Source organism: Bos taurus, chromosome 5 (assembly GCF_002263795.3).
Source record: "Bos taurus isolate L1 Dominette 01449 registration number 42190680 breed Hereford chromosome 5, ARS-UCD2.0, whole genome shotgun sequence".
In the NCBI taxonomy this organism is placed as follows: Eukaryota; Metazoa; Chordata; class Mammalia; order Artiodactyla; family Bovidae; genus Bos; species Bos taurus.
In genome coordinates, this window is record NC_037332.1 from 100855008 (window position 1) to 100875035 (window position 20028).

The following is a 20028-nucleotide window of genomic DNA, read 5'->3' on the forward strand; positions in this document are numbered from 1 at the left end:
GCTGGTATTATCCATTGATTAGTATAATCAAAAGCATGTGCGTGTGTGCTCAGTTGTGTCCAATTCTTTGCGACCCTATGGACTGTAACCTGCCAGGCTCCTCTCTCCATGGGGATTCTCCAGACAAGAATACTGGAGTGGATTGCCATGCCCTCCTCCATGGGATCTTCCCAACCCAGGGATTGAACCTACATCTCTTATGCCTCCTGCACTGGCAGGGGGGTTCTTTACCACTAGCACCACCTGGGAAGCCCCTAGTCAAAGGTATAAAACTGCATAAAATAGATTTGTTCCTCGGTAAATTTGTATATCAAATCTATAAAAACCATGCTAAAATTAGAAGGTTTTTAAAACAGCCCTGTGTGTTACCATTCAAACTCTTTCCCATGGCTTACCATACAGTCTCAGATTTTTATATTTTTCCATAAGCATCTCAAAATTCATGCTGGCCAATTACATTATCTTTCCAACATTAATTTTGTATGGAAATGATGGATAGGTGGCTTTTATTTTTATTTTGAAATATAAGAGGTTCTACTGTTTTCCGATGGCTCAGCCGGTAAAGAATCCACCTGCAATGCAGAAGGAGATCGGGGTTAGATTTCTGAGTCAGGAAGATTCCCTGGAGGAGAAAATGACAACCCACTCCAGTATTCTTGCCTAGAGAATCCCATGAACAGAGGAGCCTGCCAGGCTACAGTCCATGGAGTTGCAAAGAGTTGGACATGACTGAGCACATGGCAATCACTGTACCTGTTGTTTCTTTCATGGATTTTGTATTTATATTACTCTTTCTATAATAGCAAGTATATTTTAAAAACACTACATAGAGGGGTAAAATACTGCTATTTAAGGTTTACCCTTCCAGGTGGTGCCAGTGGTAAAGAATCTACCTGCCAATGTAGGAGATGCAAGAGACCCAGGTTCAATCCCTGGGTTGGGAAGATCCCCTGGAGTTATGAAATATTATAAAATATTTGCTTAGGTGGCTCAGAAGATAAAGCATCTGCCTGCAATGCAAGAGATCCGGGTTCGATCTCTGGATCAGGAATATACTCTGGAGAAGAGAATGGCAACCCACTCCAGTATTCTTGCCTAGAGAATTTCATGGACAGAGGAGCCTGGCGGGCTACAATCAATGGGGTTGCAAAGAGTCAGACATGACTGAGTGACTAATACTTTAACTTTCACCAGATTTTAAAGATACAAATTCTTTCTCTCAAATCTACAAAAAAAAAAAAAAAACTTCTCCTGTTATTTTTCTATTATATGTAAAAATACTAATGGAGTTTTCAGACTACGGAAGTCTAAGATGACAGTCATATGTACCTACAAGTATAATCACCATGCATCTCGTCTTCAATAGAAACGTTGTGTCAGCTGTGGAGAGTGTAAAAAACAGAAGGATCAGGCTATAGAGGAGTGGTGGAATAAATTTTAGAATGTTTTGATTTTGTTATGACAGCACACATGTTCAGAAACTTTGGTCACTTCCTAAAATGAAAGTTCACTTTTTCAGATTTCTCAGAGATATATTGTACTTTTTGAGATTTTATTCCTGCTAAATAACTATCCCATTAGTCCCATTTCTAATCAAAAGGGAAAGAATTTTGGTGTTCTGGTCTTCATACATGCAACTGACATTTCATTGGCAAACTCAGATTTTGTTGAAATTGAAAGTGTTAGTTTCTCAGTCGTGTATGACTCTGTGACCCCATGGACTATAGTGCACCAGGCTCCTTTGTCCATGGAGTTCTCCAGGCAAGAATACTGGAGTGGGTTGCCATTTTCTTCTCCAGGGGATCTTCCTGACCCAGGAATCGAACCCACGTCTTCTTCATTAGCAGGCGGGCTGTTTGCCACTGAACCACCAGGGAAGCCTAGCTACCAGGGAAACCCATTACTTACACATTTATTTAGCAGCTATCTCTTTTCCTGGACTGGATGCTCAAAGACAGAAGGAACTTTGTTTTGTTCACTGCTGTAGCCTCAATGCCTGGAACCACCTTCAACATATTGGACACAATAAATATCTGTGCTAAAATGAATGTTTGCTGCCTATTGGATATTAGCCACAAAACTGATCTACAGCTTTTAATCTTCAGGTGCTCCTAGTGGACGGGAAAGGTGTCCCCATGCCAAATAAAGTCATCTTCATCACAGCAAATGAAGCCAACCACAACTCTAACACCACCACTGATGAGCACGGCCTGGCACAGTTCTCCATCACCACCACCAAAATCAAGGGCACCTCCCTCAGTATCAGGGTAAGTTTGTAAGGAAGTTACCAATGACATGAAGAAGTCTTAGGAAAAAGGGTTGCAACCGAAAGTGATGGCATTTCCAAGTTGTGTTTAGTCTTAAAGAAGACAGGGAAAAAATGAGAAATTAGAAACTAATTTTAGGTCAATTTTGAAACAGTTTATTAAAAAGGAGGCAGCACAGAGTTGTGGTTAAAGTGGTGGCGGTGGGGGGTGGGGTTTCGACACATGGAGCCTAAGACAGCCTGGGAGAGGCAGGCATCAATTACTTCACTCAAAGAATTGATGCTTTCAAATTGTGGTGCTATAGAAGACTCTTGAGAGTCCCCTGGACAGCAAAGAAATCAAACCAGTCCATCCTAAAGGAAATCAACCCTGAATATTCACTGGAAGGACTGGTGCTGAAGCTGAAGCTCCAATACTTTGGCCACCTGATATGAAGAGCCGACTCATTGGAAAAGACCCTGATGCTGGGAAAGATTGAAGGCAGGAGGAGAAGGGGACGACAGAGGATGAGATGGTTGGATGGCATCACTGACTCGATAGACATGAGTTTGAGCAAACTCTGGGAGATGGTGAAGGACAGGGAGGCCTGGCGTGCTGCAGTCCATGGGGTCACAAAGAGTCAGACATGACTGAGTGACTGAACATAAACAAACATAAACTCAACTCTTGAACAAATGCTAGTTACAGAAAGTGTTCTCAGACGTCTAAGTTTGCAATATTACATTTATTCATAGTATCCATTTGAAACCCATCCTAAATGAGGCATCTCCTCTCCGAAATGCAATTCTTCAGTTTCTGAGAATCAGTTAGTCTCCTCAGTGAGGTTTCATAGCTCCAGTATCTCTGTCTGAATACATAAAGTGGCTACAGAAACGCAAGGGAGCTAATCAGAGTCAAGGATGCCTCCTCATATGCTCTTCAGAAGTATAAATACCAACCCAGGAAGCCTCTGCCATGTAAAGGGTCTGCAATATAGATAAACAAAATAAGGGACACTTCTCTCTCACTTTTTAGTGTGGAGCAAAAGATTTCTAGGTACACTAGTTAAGGTAGGATACTAAACTAAACCAATTCTGTGAGCACACTGCCATTCTCTCTGATATATAATCTATAAGCTAATACTGGTTTTCTAATTCATCAGGTCAAATACAAGGATCACAGCCCCTGTTACGGCTACCAGTGGCTGTCAGAAGAGCATCAAGACGCTTATCACAGTGCTAATCTTGTGTTCTCCCGAAGCAACAGCTTTGTCTACCTGGAGCCCTTGCCTCGTGAACTGCCCTGTGGCAAAACTCAGACAGTCCAAGCACATTATGTGCTGAAGGGACAGGTCCTAAAGGATCTAAAGGAGCTCGTGTTCTATTACCTGGTGAGAAGGAGGGCCACCTTCACTGTCTGTAGATAAAAGCACTGTGTGGGCAAGCATTTGTGAAGCTCTTTACATTCCTTCCCCGAAGGCTCAGATGGTAAAGAATCTGTCTGCAATGCGGGAGACCCAGGTTTGATCCCTAGGTCAGGAAGATCCCCTGGAGGAGGGCATGGCAACCCACTCCAGTCTTCTTGCCTGGAGAATTCCATGGAGAGAGAAGTCTGGCAGGCTACAGTCCATGGGGTCTCATAGAGTCGGACATGACTGAGCAACTTCCACTTTTACATATCACTTATTTGACCTCTTATGCACGTTCCTTTTGAAAGTTTGACTTCTCTCCAATCTAATTATTGCCAGTAGCGGCTTAATGAAACAGGCATATTACATGGAGGGCAAGAACTTCAGCTAAGAGCTCTTTCAGGCAAATTAAATCCCTTTTCATTTCCTTGTTTGCAGATAATGGCAAAAGGAGGCATTGTCCGATCTGGGACTCACACACTGCCCGTGGAGCAGGGAGACAGTGAGTATTTCTATAATTCCTCATGCTTGCCTTCCTCTGTCACATGCAGCCTTATGCTGCAAAAATACCAGGAATAGTCTCAAATAGAGAGAGACTGTTCATCTTACCCTCAGAAAAAAGCTGAAAAGGGAGACTTATCTGGCAGTCTAGTGGTTAAGACTCCATGCTTCCAATGTGGAGGGTTTAGGTTTGATCCCTGATCAGGGAACAAAGATTCCACATGCCTCATGGCCAAAAAAAACAAAAGCATAAAACAAAAGCAATATTGTAACATACTCAATAAAGACATCAAAAATGGTAAGCATCCCCCAAAAAAAAATCTTTAAAAGAAAAAAAAAAATTGGAAGGGGAAAGCGATTAAAAAACCCTTTATCAAATATTTTCTTTTCCTTCAGGTTAATCTGTTCAGATTTAAAATGTTGAGTTGGTTCATAATCTATGCTTATTCCAAATTTCCCAAAATAAATACTCATGAACCTTCTCAAAACGACATTTCAAAATTGTTTTAGACAATGGAAAGAAGCTAAAACTTTGCAGTGTCTCTTATATATTGGGTCCTGTGCTGAGTTATTTACATTTTCACATTATATTTCCCTTTTGAAGATATTTATGACTTATGAAGAGATAAATTGAGTTTTTCCAACATTGAATTGGTCTTTCCACAGGAACATATATGAAACAATATAATCTCTGAACTTTTCACTTACATAAAGTGGCTAAGTCGCTGCAGTCGTGTCCGACTCTGTGCGACCCCATAGACGGCAGCCCAAGGGAATCTAAAAGATCCCTTACTAGAAAATTATCAGTGAACTACTCTTTTATTGCTTCTTTGTAGCAACGTAGAAGCGCTACAGTAGACTTAGAGAAGCTTAATGTAACTTCTAACAAATCTATTTGCTAAGCTAAGCCACTTCAGTTGTGTCCAACTCTGTGCGACCCCATAGATGGCAGCCCAGCAGGCTTCCCCGTCCCTGGGATTCTCCAGGCAAGAACACTGGAGTGGGTTGCCATTTCCTTCTCCAGTGCATGAAAGTGAAAAGTGAAAGTGAAGTCACTCAGTCGTGTCTGACCCTCAGCGACCCCATGGACTGCAGCTTTCCAGGCTCCTCCATCCATGGGATTTTCTAGGCAGGAGTACTGGAGTGGGGTGCCATTGCCTTCTCCAGACAAATCTATGTATGTGTCAAAAAACAACTTTCAAAGGAGCTCAGTACTCCTCTTAAGAAGAAAAAATAGAATATTTGGTTCATAGAAAGTTAGAGGATATAAGGGTAAACACAACGCATTAAACTCTTACTATTATATCTCACAACTTCAAGTTCTATTTCCTTCTCCACTGTGAAGTCTAGATCAAATGGAAGCCAAGCAGATGTCTCCACATCCTTAGATAACATCAGAATTTTATACAGATGAATTCAAGCTTAACTCAAGCTTAAACCTGGGGAGAAATCATCTTGTGATTTTCAGAGACGAGAAGACTTTGATAACGTTTTTTTAAGCCAGAGTTCTTAGAGGTAGTCATCCATTTATTGCATCTACTATTTCTTATATCTGGTACATCTACTGGGCTTCCCTGGTGACTCTGTGGTAAAGAAATCACCTGCCAAACAGGAGACTTGTTTTCAATCCCAGGGTCAGGAAGATCCCCTGGAGAAGGAAATATCAACCCCCTCCAGTATTCTTGCCTGGGAACTCCCATGGACAGAGAAGCCTGGTGGGACCAAGTTCATGGGGTTGCAGTGAGTCAGACAGGACTTAGCGACTAAATAACATTACTAATAGTCATTAGCCCAACCAGGCTTCTAAAATGACTTTGTACTGATACAACAGAAAAGCATTATTTTAGCCTTGAATTCTCACCCATGATCACTTCCTTATTGTCTCTGTGCTCCAGTGCAAGGCCATTTTTCCATGTCAGTCCCCGTGGAGTCAGACATTGCTCCTGTCGCTAGGCTGCTCATCTATGCCATTTTACCTGATGGAGAAGTGGTAGGGGATTCTGCAAGATATGAAATTGAACACTGTCTGGCCAACAAGGTGAGTGTTTCATATGGTAAAATTTTCAACATTTAAAACTAGAAGTTACTATCACTATCAATTATTTTCTACACTTGCGCATTGGGGTCAAAGGGGTTAAATGAATTCTCCAGAAATTTTCAGCAAGGTAATGGCAGATCACACTAAGAAGCCACGTCAAGAGAAAAACAAATATCATATATTAACACATATTTTTGAAATCTAGGAAAATGGTACAGATGAACTATTTGCAGGGCAAGAATAGAGATTTGCAGATGTAGAGGACAGATGTGTGAACAAGGAGGGGGTAATGAGGGTGGGATGAATTGGGAGATTAGGATTGATGTATACGCACTAGCATGTGTAAAACAGATAGTGGGAAGCTTCTGTAAGGTACAGAGAGCTCAGCTTGGTGCTCTGTGATGACCAGGATGGGTGTTGGAGGAGGAGGATGGGAGGGAGGTACACGAGGGAAGGGATATATGTATACATATAGGTGATTCACTTCATTGCACAACAGACTCTAACACAACATTGTAAAGGAACTATACCACAATTTAAAAAAAGAAAGAAAGAAGCCATGTCACTTGACTCCTAGCACAAAATCCCCATGCATTATCTCTTACCCAGTTCACAGTACCTTGTTCCCTTCTTTTATGGTGAAGTGTTGGGAAATATGCAACCAAGTTTTAAGACTACAAAAGAGCCAAAGAAAAATACAAGAGTGTCTAGAACCATTTGCATTCTAGCCACAGTTAATGAACACCTCATCATGTATCAAAGGTGGACAGTGGAGTCTCAAATTTAATAACTTATAAAAATAGATATCACTATAATGGCTCAACTGATGAATATCAGAGTGACACATAGGGAATCAAAGGCCTCAAGACTCACGTGGCGCCAAACATCAACAAAGTCAAAGTGATTTTGCACCAAATTTGAGGAACAGCCAGGAAAGGCTGGTGAATCCATGGATCAATCAGGAAATTTCTTCTTCTGACTTTGTCCCCAATTCCACAGGTGGGTTTGAACTTCAGCCCCGGACAAAGTTTCCCGGCCTCCCAGGCCCACCTTCGAGTCACCGCTTCCCCTCAGTCCCTCTGCGCCCTCCGCGCCGTGGACCAAAGTGTGCTGCTCATGAGGCCCGAAGCTGAGCTCTCAGCAGCCACGGTGAGTTCTGTGAGCCCCAGGGGCCAGGAAGGGCCCCACGGGCAACTCAGAGCAAGGAGAGTGGGGTGGGTTCTATTAAACTTATATTTATCTAGGAGTTAATCATTTTGAGCTCTTTCATGTGCACCTTTTTTTTTTTTGGTAAGGAAGATAATACATATGAATATATAGGTATAAATGATGTACTCCAAAATCCCTGATATTGAAGAGCTTTATGAACCCAATAATAAGAATTTTCAAACTAGTTTCAATATTTCAAAAAGTCTTAACATAAGTGGTACATATACGGGCACTAAGACTGCACAGGCTAAACGAAATATCAAATTTTTATAAGAATTGTATCACAGGATCCTTGGGGCTGGTGCACTGGGATGACCCGGAGGGATGGTACGGGGAGGGAGGTGGGAGGGGGGTTCGGAATGGGGAACACGTGTACACCCGTGGCGGATTCATGTTGATGTGTGGCAGAACCAATACAATATTGTAATTAGCCTCCAATTAAAATAAATAAATTTAAATTTAAAAAAAAGAATTGTATCTGTTGTAACATTGCATTTTCCAAGATGAACACAGTTTCTGAAGGAAGAGCTATATTTTCTCTGATGAATACAAATTAGGAAAAATTAATTGCTGTGTGACAAACGACATTAATAAGTGAAACCTTTTAAAATATTGAGTTAGGGGACTTCCCTGGTGGTCCAGTGGCTAAACTCCAACCTCCCAAAGCAGGGGTCTGGGGTTTGATCCCTGGTCAGGAAACTAGATTCCCTCATGCGCAACTAAGACCCAATGCAGCCAAATAAATACTAAAAAAGAAAATAATACATAGATAAATAAATTAAATGAAATAAAATATTGGGCTAATAGGAAAAATAACAAAAGAATGTGCTGAGTGTAATAACAAGAAACTACTTAATATGTCCTAATAGTAGTTTGCCCATTTCTTCAAATTTTCAATGAGGCCAATTGGAATACCTCTTACTGAAGGTTTTTTTACTATCAAAATTTTATAAAGGGAAAGTTATGTTTTTTCTTCCCTACAAGAGAAACTTATAAGTAAAGGACTTTTTGGTCCTTCCAACGGTATTTAATTAAAAATCTTAAGATACTTCTAAAGGAAATTTTAAATGCATAGTGGAAGCAAGAAATATGTGGGCAAATTAAATTACTGTGTTAAGCTTATATAACATAATTTCATAGTTCTCAAAATTTTTTTAAATTACAACAACCTCAGTGGATAGATAAGGCAGAAGATTCTACTAGTTTGTTAATAATAAACCAGGCGCTTTCAGGTATTTAGGAGCAGACCTGGGTTAGAACAAGAGTTCCTCTCAATCTGTGATAATGTTTCAGTATTGAAATGCCTGCAGCGAAGGGGAGCCTGGTGGGCTGCCTTCTATAGGGTCGCACAGAGTCAGACACGACTGAAGCGACTTAGCAGCAACAGCAGCAGTAGCATAAGTCATTCAGTCCACACATACTTATTTAGTGCCTACTGAGTTCTGGATGTGCCTACTGTGTGCCTAAATTCTGGGGATCTCAATAGTGAACTACTAGAAAGTAAAAAATCTATGCAGTCATGGATCTTACATTTTTGTAGATGAGATAGACAATAATTACATTATACGCTTTCAAGAAAAATAAAGCAGAGCAAGGAGACAGAGATGCTAAGAGGGAGCTGCCCTTGAGAAAGTGTTTCATTTCATTGTGCTACTCACTTTGCTAATTTAGTCTTGTCAACAATTTTGTCAGGATTTTCATGTTTGTTTTATTCTTCAAAGTATCATTTTCAGTATTCTACAATAAAAGTTTATGTATTTTATAAAGATATGGAGCATTTTGTTCCCATCATTAATACTAAGAAAATACCATCCTGACCTATATAGAGGATACAGGCTTATCCATGTGCCTGTTTGGAACATGCATCCATTACTTTGTTATACACTGAGTCTGTTGCTAACCACCAGGTAGAGAAAAAAACTATTACTTAATTCTCTCATCCCAAAGTGTTACACAATCTCTCAAGTACAGCAAACCTCAATTTCTCTTAATTAAATTTTATTTCATTCCAACATAGAGTCTAGGGTTTGTCTCTGAATTATGTAACAAAGGATTATGATCTTTGGGTATTTAGATAGGAATGTTTTGGGGTTTTTTTCCCCCTAACACTGTTAAACATCTTCAAAATCATCTTCTCTATAAATTGTCTAAGCAACAGAGCCACTCAAAGAAAGTTTGGCAGTGATTAGTCTTTTCTTTTCTCCTTGAACTTAAGAAAAATAAGCCACAAATAATTTTGGCCTTTTTTTTTTTTTAATTGTTTAATCCTTTTGTGGGGAGATGGTGCCCCCCACCCCATACTGCACAGCATGTGGGATCTTAGCTCCCCAACCAGGGATCAAACTCTAGAGCCCCCTGCCTTGGAAGCATGGACTCTTAACCACTGGGCCTCCACGGAAGTCCTTAATTTTGTCCTTTTGTCCTTTGCATTTGTACAGGTTTATAACCTGCTACCAGTCAAGGACCTCAGCAGTTTCCCCTCAAGTGTAAATCAACAGGAGGAAGACAATGAAGACTGCATCAGTCATGACAATGTCTATATCAATGGAATCATGTATTTCCCAGTATCAAATACAAATGAAAAAGATATGTATAGCTTCCTGCAGGTAAGTCCCTTATACTGCTGATGGTCACTTCTTAAGGTTCACAAAATATTATCCATAGGAAGAATATTTATTTTAATGCTTCCATATCATAGTTGAGGGCAATGGAACATAGAGAGGTCAAGTAACTTCTCCAACATCTACTAATAGTAGCAGATCTGCAAGAGCAACATAACTAGGACTGGAACTTCTGGGACTATTAAGCAAATTTTGTTTTGTCTTTTTACCGAAATTCATTGCCTTGTGATATTTATAAATATCATATATGTAAAATAATTACCTTTGAAAGAGGTTTAAAGCCAGAATAAAATTATCTGTTTATCAATTTCCTTTCTACTATGTGAACATTAAAAATTTTTAATTAAAATAAAAATTAGTATTAACCTAGTTGGATTATTTGTTTAATTCTATGAAAAGAAGAATGGGTATAAAATATGGATGTACTGATTCAGTTATGATTTCCTTTACAGGATATGGGCTTGAAGGCATTTACCAACTCAAAGATTCATAAACCCAAGATATGTCCACAGCCTGAAGAACATAGAATACAGCATCACACACTATTAGCTTCTCCAGGTAAAAAATTAATTAATTGCCTAATATATTGAACCAAATAAAATAATTCTTTAAAAAAGGTAAAATGTGATGAAATTAACCAAAAAGAACTTGTGATTCAAGTCATAGAGAGCAGACTTGGGTTGCCAAGAGGGAAGGAAGGGTTGGAGAGGGGTGAACTGGGAGTTTAGGGTTAGTAGATGCAAACTATTATATATAGGATGGATAAAAATTGGGGAATGAAGAACTTTTAAAATTCTTGATCCTCTCACTCCTATAAACTATTTCTCAAAGACACTGTCATAATGTCTGAGTATGGTTTTTCTTTGCTCGTGCAGAGGAGCAGACCAAATCCAGATCTCAAGTCATAACCCTCACCACTTAGAACAACATGCAGTAGCTGCAGAGCGTCCTTTCTGCTTCTAGGTCTCCTTTCACAGACTATCCAAGACTCTTTCTGCTTCTGGGTCTCACTGTTCTCTGACTGGGACTCGCTTCCCCCAGCTCACTTACAGCTTATTGTAATACTTCAGAATTCACCTAAAAATATCACCTCCTCCAAGAAGCTTTCCCTTAACCCAAGTGTCCTTTCCCAGTTCCTATCTTTTTCATCACCCTATTTCTTTTGTTGCACTTATTACAATCTCTCATAAGCTTTATCTTTATAGATACTGTTACTGTTTCCTCCACAGTCAGAGCTGAAATGGGAAGAAATCGTGATTTTGTGCATTTTGATGATACTTCAGAGCCTCCCACAGAGACTGTACGAAAGTACTTCCCTGAGACATGGATCTGGGACTTGGTGGTTGTAAGGTAAGCAACTTCTTTTAAATTACTTATTTTTTATTTACTTTATTTTCACTTTTCATTCATTTTATTATTCATTATTGACTCTACTGGGTCTTCCTTGCTATGCACAGGCAATTTCTCTGTAGCCTGCAATGCTGTCTGATAGCATTTACCCATTGTAGAATGTCTTTCAAAATTGGAGTCAGTCCTCTCAAACTCTGCCATGGCTTTGGCAACTAAGTTTATGTAATATTCTAACTCTTTTGTTGTCATTTCAACAATTTACAGTATCTTCCACAGGAGTAGTCTCCATCTCAGGAAACTACTTTCTTTGCTCATCCATAAAAAGCAACTCCTTATCCATTCAAGTTTTAACATGAGATTGCAGCAATTTGGTCATATCTTCAGGCTGCACTTCTAATTCTGGTTCTCTTGCTATTTACACCACATCTGCAGTTATTTCCTCCACTGAAGTCTTAACCCCTCAAAGTCATCCATGAGAGTTGGAATCCACTTTTTTCACTCTCTTGTTAGTGTTAATAGTATGACCTCTTCCTATGAATCATGAATGTTCTCAATAGCACCTAGAATGGTGAAGCCTTTCCAAGAGGTTTTCAATTGACTTTGCCCAGATCCATAGAGGACTCAACCATATATGGCAGCTAAAGCCTTACAACGTATATTCCTTAAAGAATGAGACTTGGAAGTCAAAACTACTTCTTGATCCATGGACTTCAATGATTATTGTGTTAGCAGGCATGATGACAACATTAATCTCATTGAGCATCTCCATCAGAGCTCTTGAGAGACCAGGTACATTGTCAATGAGCAGTAGTATTTTGAAAGGGATCTTTTCTTTCTAAGCAGTGGGTCTCAACAGTGGGCTTAAAATATTCAGTAAACCATGTTGTAAACAGATGTTCTATCATACAGGCTCTGTTGTTCCATTTATAGAGCACAGGCAGAGTGGATTTAGCATAATTCTGAAGGGCCCCAAGATTTCCAGAATGATAAATGAGCATTGGTTTCAACTTCAAGTCACCACCTGCATTAGCCCCTAACTAGGGAGTCTGCCCATCCTTTGAAGATTTTAAGTCAGACATTGACTTTTCCTCTCCAACTATGAAAGTCCTAGTTGGCATGTTCTTATAATATAGGGCTGTCTCATCTACATTTAAAAATCTGTCATTTAGTGTGGTCACCTTCAGTAATTATCTTCTGGATAACTTGCAGCAGCTTCTATATCAGCACTTGCTACATCACCTTGAGCTTTTATGTTATAGAGTTAACTTCTTTCCTTAAGCCTCATAAACCATTCTCTGCCAGCTTCAAATTCTTCTGCAGCTCCCTTACCTCTCTCACCCCACAAAGAATTGAAGAGAGTTAAACCAAAGAGAGTTGGGGCCTTGCTCTGGATCAGGCTTTGGTTTCAGGAAATGTTGTGGCTGGTTTGGTCTTCTCTCTAAATCACTCAAATTTTCTCTGTCAAGCAGTAAGGCTGATGTTCTGTCTTATCATCTAAGTGTTTACCCAAGTAGTACTTTTAATTTCCTTTAAGAACTTTCCCGAGCATTCATAACTTGGCTAACTGGTGCAAGAGGCCTAGCTTCCAACTTGAATTCCCCACAAAGCTTAATCATTTCTAGCTTTTTTAAAAATTGCATTTATTTATTTTCGGCTGTACTGGGTCTTTATTGCTGCATGCAGGTTTTCTCTAGTTGCAGCGAGTGGAGGCTACTCTTTGTTGTGATGTGTGGGCTTCTTATTGCAATGGCTACTCTTGTTGTGGAACATGGGCTCTAGAACATAGGCTTAAGTAGTTGCGCACTGGCTTAGTTGCCCTGGGGTATGTGGGATCTTCCCAGACCAGGATCAAACTCATGGGCCCCCTGCATTGGCAGGTGAATTCTTAGCCACTGGAAAACCAAGGAAACCCTATTTCTAGCTTTTGGTTTATTAAAGTGAGAGGTGTGCAATTCTTCCTTTCATTGAACACTTACAGGCCATCCTAGGATTATTAATTGGCCTAATTTCAGTATTGTTATGTCTCAGGGAATACAGAAGCCTGAAAAGAGGAAGAGAGTTGGGGGAATGGCTGGTCAGTGGAGCAGTCAGACACACACAGCATTTATCTATTAAGTTTGCTGTCTTATATGGGTACAGTTTATGGTACCCCAAAACAAGTAAAATAGTAACACCAAAAATTAATGATCACAGATCCATAACAAATATAATAATAATGTAAAAGTTTGAAATATTGAGAGAATTACTTCAGAGACCTGAAGTGAGCAAATGCTGGTAGAAAAATGACACCAATAGACTTGTTTGACACAGGATAGCCACAATTTGTTTAAAAACACAGAACTGTAAAGCACAATAAAGTAAAGCACAATAAAACGAGGTATGCCTGTACTGGGGCTTCCCTGGTGGCTCAGTGTAAAGAATCTGCCTGCCAGTATAGGAGACACAGGTTCAATCCCTGAGTCAGGAAGATCCCCTGAGGAAGGGAATGGCAACCCACGCCAGTGCTTTTGCCTGGAGAATCCCATGGCAGAGGAGCCTGGTGGGCTATAGTCCATAGAGTCTCAAAGAGTTGAACACAACTTAGCAACTAAACACAACAACAAGGCCTGTATTTTAACTGCCTGCTTTTTGTTTTTCACATGGCCATCGTCCCCAGCTCTTCAGGTGTGCATGAAGTAGAAGTAACAGTCCCTGATACCATCACTGAATGGAAGGCAGGGGCCCTCTGCCTGTCCAGAGACACTGGACTTGGTCTCTCTCCGACCGCCTCTCTCCGAGTCTTCCAGCCCTTCTTTGTGGAGCTTACAATGCCCTACTCTGTGATCCGTGGAGAGGCCTTCACACTCAAGGCCACAGTGTTAAACTACCTTCCCAAATGCATCCGGGTAATGACCTCTCTTTCTTAAATTGAACACAGGATAACCATCCAATAAATTAAAAACTGCATTCCTGGGAATATTGACAAACTTCCTATTTATAAGATGGGCTCACCAGGAGAGAATACTGTCAGAAATATTCAGGTATTATATGACCGCAGTTTTTGATAGCTCCAAATACCAAATGACAATGTAAGACAAGGTTCTGACCTTATCATAATCCTCATGTCTTCTGTTCTCAAAGATTTCAACCTATGCATTCCTATATATTAATATTTAACTTTTCATATATGATTAATTATATTAAACTTAATTTTTAAATCTCACCATAACTGTTTATAAATCTTATATACTCTGCTGGGAGACCTGAAGGTGTGGTTGAGATCCTAAGCCAAGAGAGTGGGAAGGAGGTTCAGGAGGAAGGGGATTCCACTTAAGGCTCATTCACATTGTTGTACGGCAGAAACTAACACAACACTGTAAAACAATTATCCTCCAATTAAAAATAAATTTTTAAAAAAAATCCTAAGCCAAAGGAGTAGAGCTTCCACAGGCAACAAACCTACTATCATGACTTTTCTTCAACTCTGCTCCTACCACGTGAAAGAGCAGATTACTCCTAAATACTAAGATTTAGGTGTCAGATCCACCCATAAGATGCACAGTCCTCATTTATATTATCTTCAGTGTTAGGCAACCTGAAATCTACTTAATCCCCCAATGTGCTTTATTTTAAGCCATTCCCTCTTTGGTTCCCTTTTCCTCTGGTTCATTTGTCTCTTTATCTCACCCATGGTTTCAGGTCAGTGTGCAACTAGAAGCCTCTCCTGCATTCCTAGCTGTTCCAGAAAAGGAACAAGAGACTTATTGCATCTGTGGGAATGGCCGGCAGACTGTGTCCTGGGCGGTAACTCCAAAGTCCTTAGGTGAGAGACAGCCTCTCATAGGCAATTCTGTACCTAAAGATTGTATGTATATATGGGATCCTTATATCCAAGCAAAGAATGTGCCCCCTCTCCACCAGATGGTAGAATGTTTTTCTCTCTTTCATTCTAGGATGTCTAGAAGGATACCCCCTTTCCCTCACCTCCATCTCTACCTTGGATTCTCAGTATCATTAGCCTCTAGTCTATGCTACTTACATTCCTGTTCCTATATTTTTATAAACCAAAATAAAAAGTCACATAGCATTAAACATGTATAAACCTTGGGGTTTGGAGTCACTGAAGAAGACAGAGATGGGGCTCATCTCTACTGGTCCCCATTTTCTAGGGAATGTGAATTTCACAGTGAGTGCAGAGGCAGTGGAGTCTCAAGAGCTATGTGGGAGTGAAGTGCCTGTGGTCCCTGAGCATGGAAGGAAAGACACAATCATCAAGCCCCTGTTGGTTGAAGTAAGTAAGCCTGCTTTTTTTTTTGGATGGGTCACAATGAGTCAGGAAAAACAGTGGTGAATCCAGTTGGAGTTCCTGATTTTGGGTAAGAAGGACTAAATAATATATGATCATGTGATATTTCACAATATGATTCTCTCTTTGTCTCTCTCTCTCTCATCTTTACCTCTCTTGATTTAACTTTATAATTCCCCTCCCTTTCCCATCTATCAATTTGTCTCCTTCATATATTGCTTCAGTTCAGTTCAGTTCAGTCGCTCAGTCATGTCCGACTCTTTGCGACCCCATGTATTGCAGCACACCAGGCCTCCGTGTCCATCACTAACTCCCGGAGTTCACCCAAACTCATGTCCATTGAGTTGGTGATGCCATCCAGCCATCTCATCCTCTGTCGTCCCCTTCTCTTCCTGCCCCCAATCCCTCCCAGCATCAGAGTCTTTTCCAATGAGTCAATTCTTTGCATGAGGTGGCCGAAGTACTGGAGTTTCAGTTTTAGCATCATTCCTTCCAAAGAACACCCAGAACTGATCTCCTTTAGAATGGACTGGTTGGATCTCCTTGCAGTCCAAGGGACTCTCAAGAGTCTTCTCCAACACCACAGTTCAAAAGCATCAATTCTTCAGTGCTCAACTTTCTTCACAGTCCAACTTTCACATCCATACATGATCACTGGAAAAACCATAGCCTTGACTAGACGGACCTTTGTTGGTAAAGTAATGTCTCTGCTTTTGAATATGCTATCTAGGTTGGTCATAACTTTCCTTCCAAGGAGTAAGCATCTTTTAATTTCATGGCTGCAATCAGCTGAACGCTGAAGAAGTGATGCATTTGAACAGTAGTGTTGGAGAAGACTCTTGAGAGTCCCTTGGACTGCAAGGAGATCCAACCAGTCCATTCTGAAGGAGATCAGCCCAGGGATTTCTTTGGAAGGAATGATGCTAAAGCTGAAACTCCAGTACTTTGGCCACCTCATGCGAAGAGTTGACTCATTGGAAAAGACTCTGATGCTGGGAGGGATTGGGGGCAGGAGGAGAAGAGGATGACAGAGGATGAGATGGCTGGATGGCATCACCAACTCAATGGACATGAGTTTGGGTGAACTCCAGGAGTTGGTGATGGACACGGAGGCCTGGCGTGTTGCAATTCATGGGGTCGCAAAGAGTCGGACACAACTGAGTGACTGAACTGAACTGAACTGAATCACCATCTGCAGTGACTCTGGAGCCCCAAAAAATAAAGTCTGATACTGTTTCCACTGTTTCCCCATCTATTTGCCGTGAAGTGATGGGACCAGATGCCATGATCTTAGTTTTCTGAATGTTGAGCTTTAAGCCAACTTTTTCACTCTCCTCTTTCACTTTCATCAAGAGGCTTTTGCTTACACTTAAACAATTTGTTTATATAATACATTTGAAAATCAGTTCCAATACTTTTCTTCATGAAGAAACCTTTAGTTCCCCTATGTCCTGAAAGTCTCTCATTTCTAACTTTTTTTCTTTCCACCTAAAGCCTGAAGGACTAGAGAAGGAAGTAATATTCAACTCCCTGCTTTGTCCATCAGGTAAGACTCATTCATCATAATTAAAATGACATTGACTAGAGTATAATATTTGAAGTTCAAAGTATTTTATATAAACCCTTCCTACACTGTCCCTATGAGGTAAGACCCGAAGAACCATCAACCCATTTGGTAAGTGAGGAAACTGCTTCTTAAAGAGGCCAAGTAATTTGATCAGGGGACTATTCTTATCCCATGAATTCTGAGTCTTTATTTCTTAAGCACCTATGCAACTATCAAAATGACCTTCTGACTAGTGTATGATGTGGTTATAGGTTTTAATAGAAAGTGGGTAGATTCAAAACGAATATTGCCAAAGGGGATATTTTCTTGGATATTTACTAATACAACATGGGATGCATATATATAATACAATTATAATATACAATACAATACAAGTAGCTGAATTGCTGAATTCAAGCCACTGCAACACCGAGTTTTGCATAGCTAACCACATTAGAGAATGAGGCTACGGTACTTCCTGAGAAAAGGTTTCCATAGCCTGTACCATTTGTCCTGTCAATATTTTTTTGGTGTCGATTCTGACATCCTATCAGTCATTCCAAGGAGGAACTAAAGAAGCTTACAGTAAAAGATATAGCTTTATCCTTGTGGAGAATTCCCTAGTTTAAATAAAAACATTTATAGAAACTTAGTACATAAGAAATTTATCAATGCAATGTGTTCTTATCTCAAACTAATGTCTAATCAACATCATTTCTTGCCTTTCTCTTCATACTCACTTCCCTTTATTTTTTGTCATGTCAAGACTTAATATATTAATAAATGAAATGTATTCTAAAAAACATAATTGCCTTATTATTTAGCCTTGTTTATACATTTAAGTGAACTTACTGCTTACTACCAAATCCATCATAGATTTTCCTCTATTTCTGAGCTTTTCATTTTGATTTCTCTCTCATGTGTCTAGGGATAATCATCAGAGTTTTATTAAAATTAATTTTAATTACTCACATAATGCAAAAAATACTTTCTCCTTAAAAAGAACCAAAACCTCATATTAAAGGCTATTGTCATCACTTTGAAATCTTTTTCAATACTTTAATGATTATCAATGTGCATTTTTAAATAACACATTGATAAATTTGTTTCTGTATGTGTGATTTACATAAATGGATAAGTTTAATCATATAACTTGCTTTCTTTTTCACTCAAGGACTTTTAGCTTAGAAAACTCTCCATGTTAAATTATAGATTTAGATAATTCCTTTTAATTTCAAACTATCACAGTTCTGCTTGGTTTTATAGCATTTCCCAAATTGGTTTTTCCAACTATTTGCTGGACTAGATAGATAGATGCTTAAGGTAGATACCAAAATGTGAAATTCCTAATTAAGAGCCAGTAATGTATATTCTTAGTCTTAATAGAACTAAACAAAGTCTATTACCTAAATATGCTTCTGTTTCCACCAGTTTATATTTTCCTGCATGATCACCAGCATTTGTTACCATCAAAGTTTTTAAATTTTGACCAAAAATGTGGATGAAAAAAAAAAGCATTGTTGCTTTAATTTACATTTCTCTAGCTGAAAATTAGGATGACTTTATTTTTGCACACTTATGAATTGCTTTCATATCCTTGACCATTTTCAATATGTTGGAGTAGTTTGGGGTTTTTTGGATTCAGTTGTATACATATCTATTGAGTAATTTGTAAATATTTCCTTTCATTTGGTAATTTGTCTTTTTTTTTTTTTTTAAATGAACAGTTGACTTTGTCTTTCTCGGTGCCGAAGATGGAGGCCAAGTACTCCGCCATTTCCCACCCGCCGCCGCCACCGACACTGCTGCCGACGCCCACGACCCCGCCCGACCTGGTAATTTGTCTTTTTGCTTTGCTTATGTCATGTTTTCTTACAAAAAGTTTTTTGAATGTAAGAGAATTCATATACAAGTAATATATAATTAATATAACTATATTTAGCACACAATTATATATTTAACTACAGGATTAAATTTAACTACATGACTATGTAATTAATATAACTGATAGTATATACATAATTGATATATCCTACTTAATGAGTTTGGAGGAAGTATACACTTGTGAAACTGTCACCACAATCTATACCATAAACTTATCCATCACTTTCAACAGTTTCCTCTCACTCTGTTATTATTATGTTTTTGTAATATAAGATATATCCTATTAGCAAATGTTTAGATTTCACTTTCATGCATTGGAGGAGGAAATGGCAACCCACTCCAGTATTCTTGCCTGGAGAACCTCAGGGATGGGGGAGCCTGGTGGGCTGCCATCTTTGGGGTCGCACAGAGTCCGACATGACTGAAGCGATTTAGCAGCAGCAGCAGCAGGTATACAATACAGTATTAACTCTAGGCACTATGCTTTACAATAGACCTCTTGAATTTACTCATCTTGTATGACTGATACTTTGTGCCCTTTGACAAAGTTTCATTATTAGTCTATAAAGATGGGATTCAGTATGATGATAAATACTACAATTTTTTCTTTTCTTCTTCATGTCATTCACCAATTAAAAGGCCAGCAAATGTATGCTTATCAGCAACTATTAATTTCTTTTCAGTGAGTCAAATACTGTTCATCTTCACCCCCTGCCCCATGTCTAGGGTTTCCATAAAAATACTGTCTTTATATCTGGTGAAATTTGATGGAAGTAAAGACTGAGCATTAAGGTAGAATTCAGGAACTTTTGAGTGACAGCTGAAACCACCACCAAGATATTCTGGCCATGGTTTGGTCTTAATGAAACTCACTGAGTTGTGTTCGACTCTTTGCACCCCTATGGACTACACAGTCCGTGGAATTCTCCAGGCTAGAATA

At 39.4% G+C, this 20028-nt stretch overlaps 1 protein-coding gene across 2 annotated transcripts in view; it reads left to right on the forward strand.

The window, feature by feature from the left end:
* A2M (alpha-2-macroglobulin) overlaps positions 1-20028 on the forward strand; it is a 72411-nt gene that overhangs the window by 35879 nt on the left and 16504 nt on the right. For both annotated transcript variants that reach the window (XM_005207056.4, NM_001109795.2), the window contains exons 11-23: positions 2106-2267; positions 3409-3636; positions 4093-4156; positions 6051-6193; positions 7193-7342; positions 9841-10008; positions 10476-10581; positions 11253-11373; positions 14030-14258; positions 15052-15175; positions 15522-15643; positions 17153-17204; positions 18932-19039. In XM_005207056.4, the coding sequence (XP_005207113.1) occupies positions 2106-2267; positions 3409-3636; positions 4093-4156; positions 6051-6193; positions 7193-7342; positions 9841-10008; positions 10476-10581; positions 11253-11373; positions 14030-14258; positions 15052-15175; positions 15522-15643; positions 17153-17204; positions 18932-19039 (1777 nt within the window). The remainder of the gene's footprint in view (positions 1-2105; positions 2268-3408; positions 3637-4092; positions 4157-6050; positions 6194-7192; positions 7343-9840; positions 10009-10475; positions 10582-11252; positions 11374-14029; positions 14259-15051; positions 15176-15521; positions 15644-17152; positions 17205-18931; positions 19040-20028) is intronic.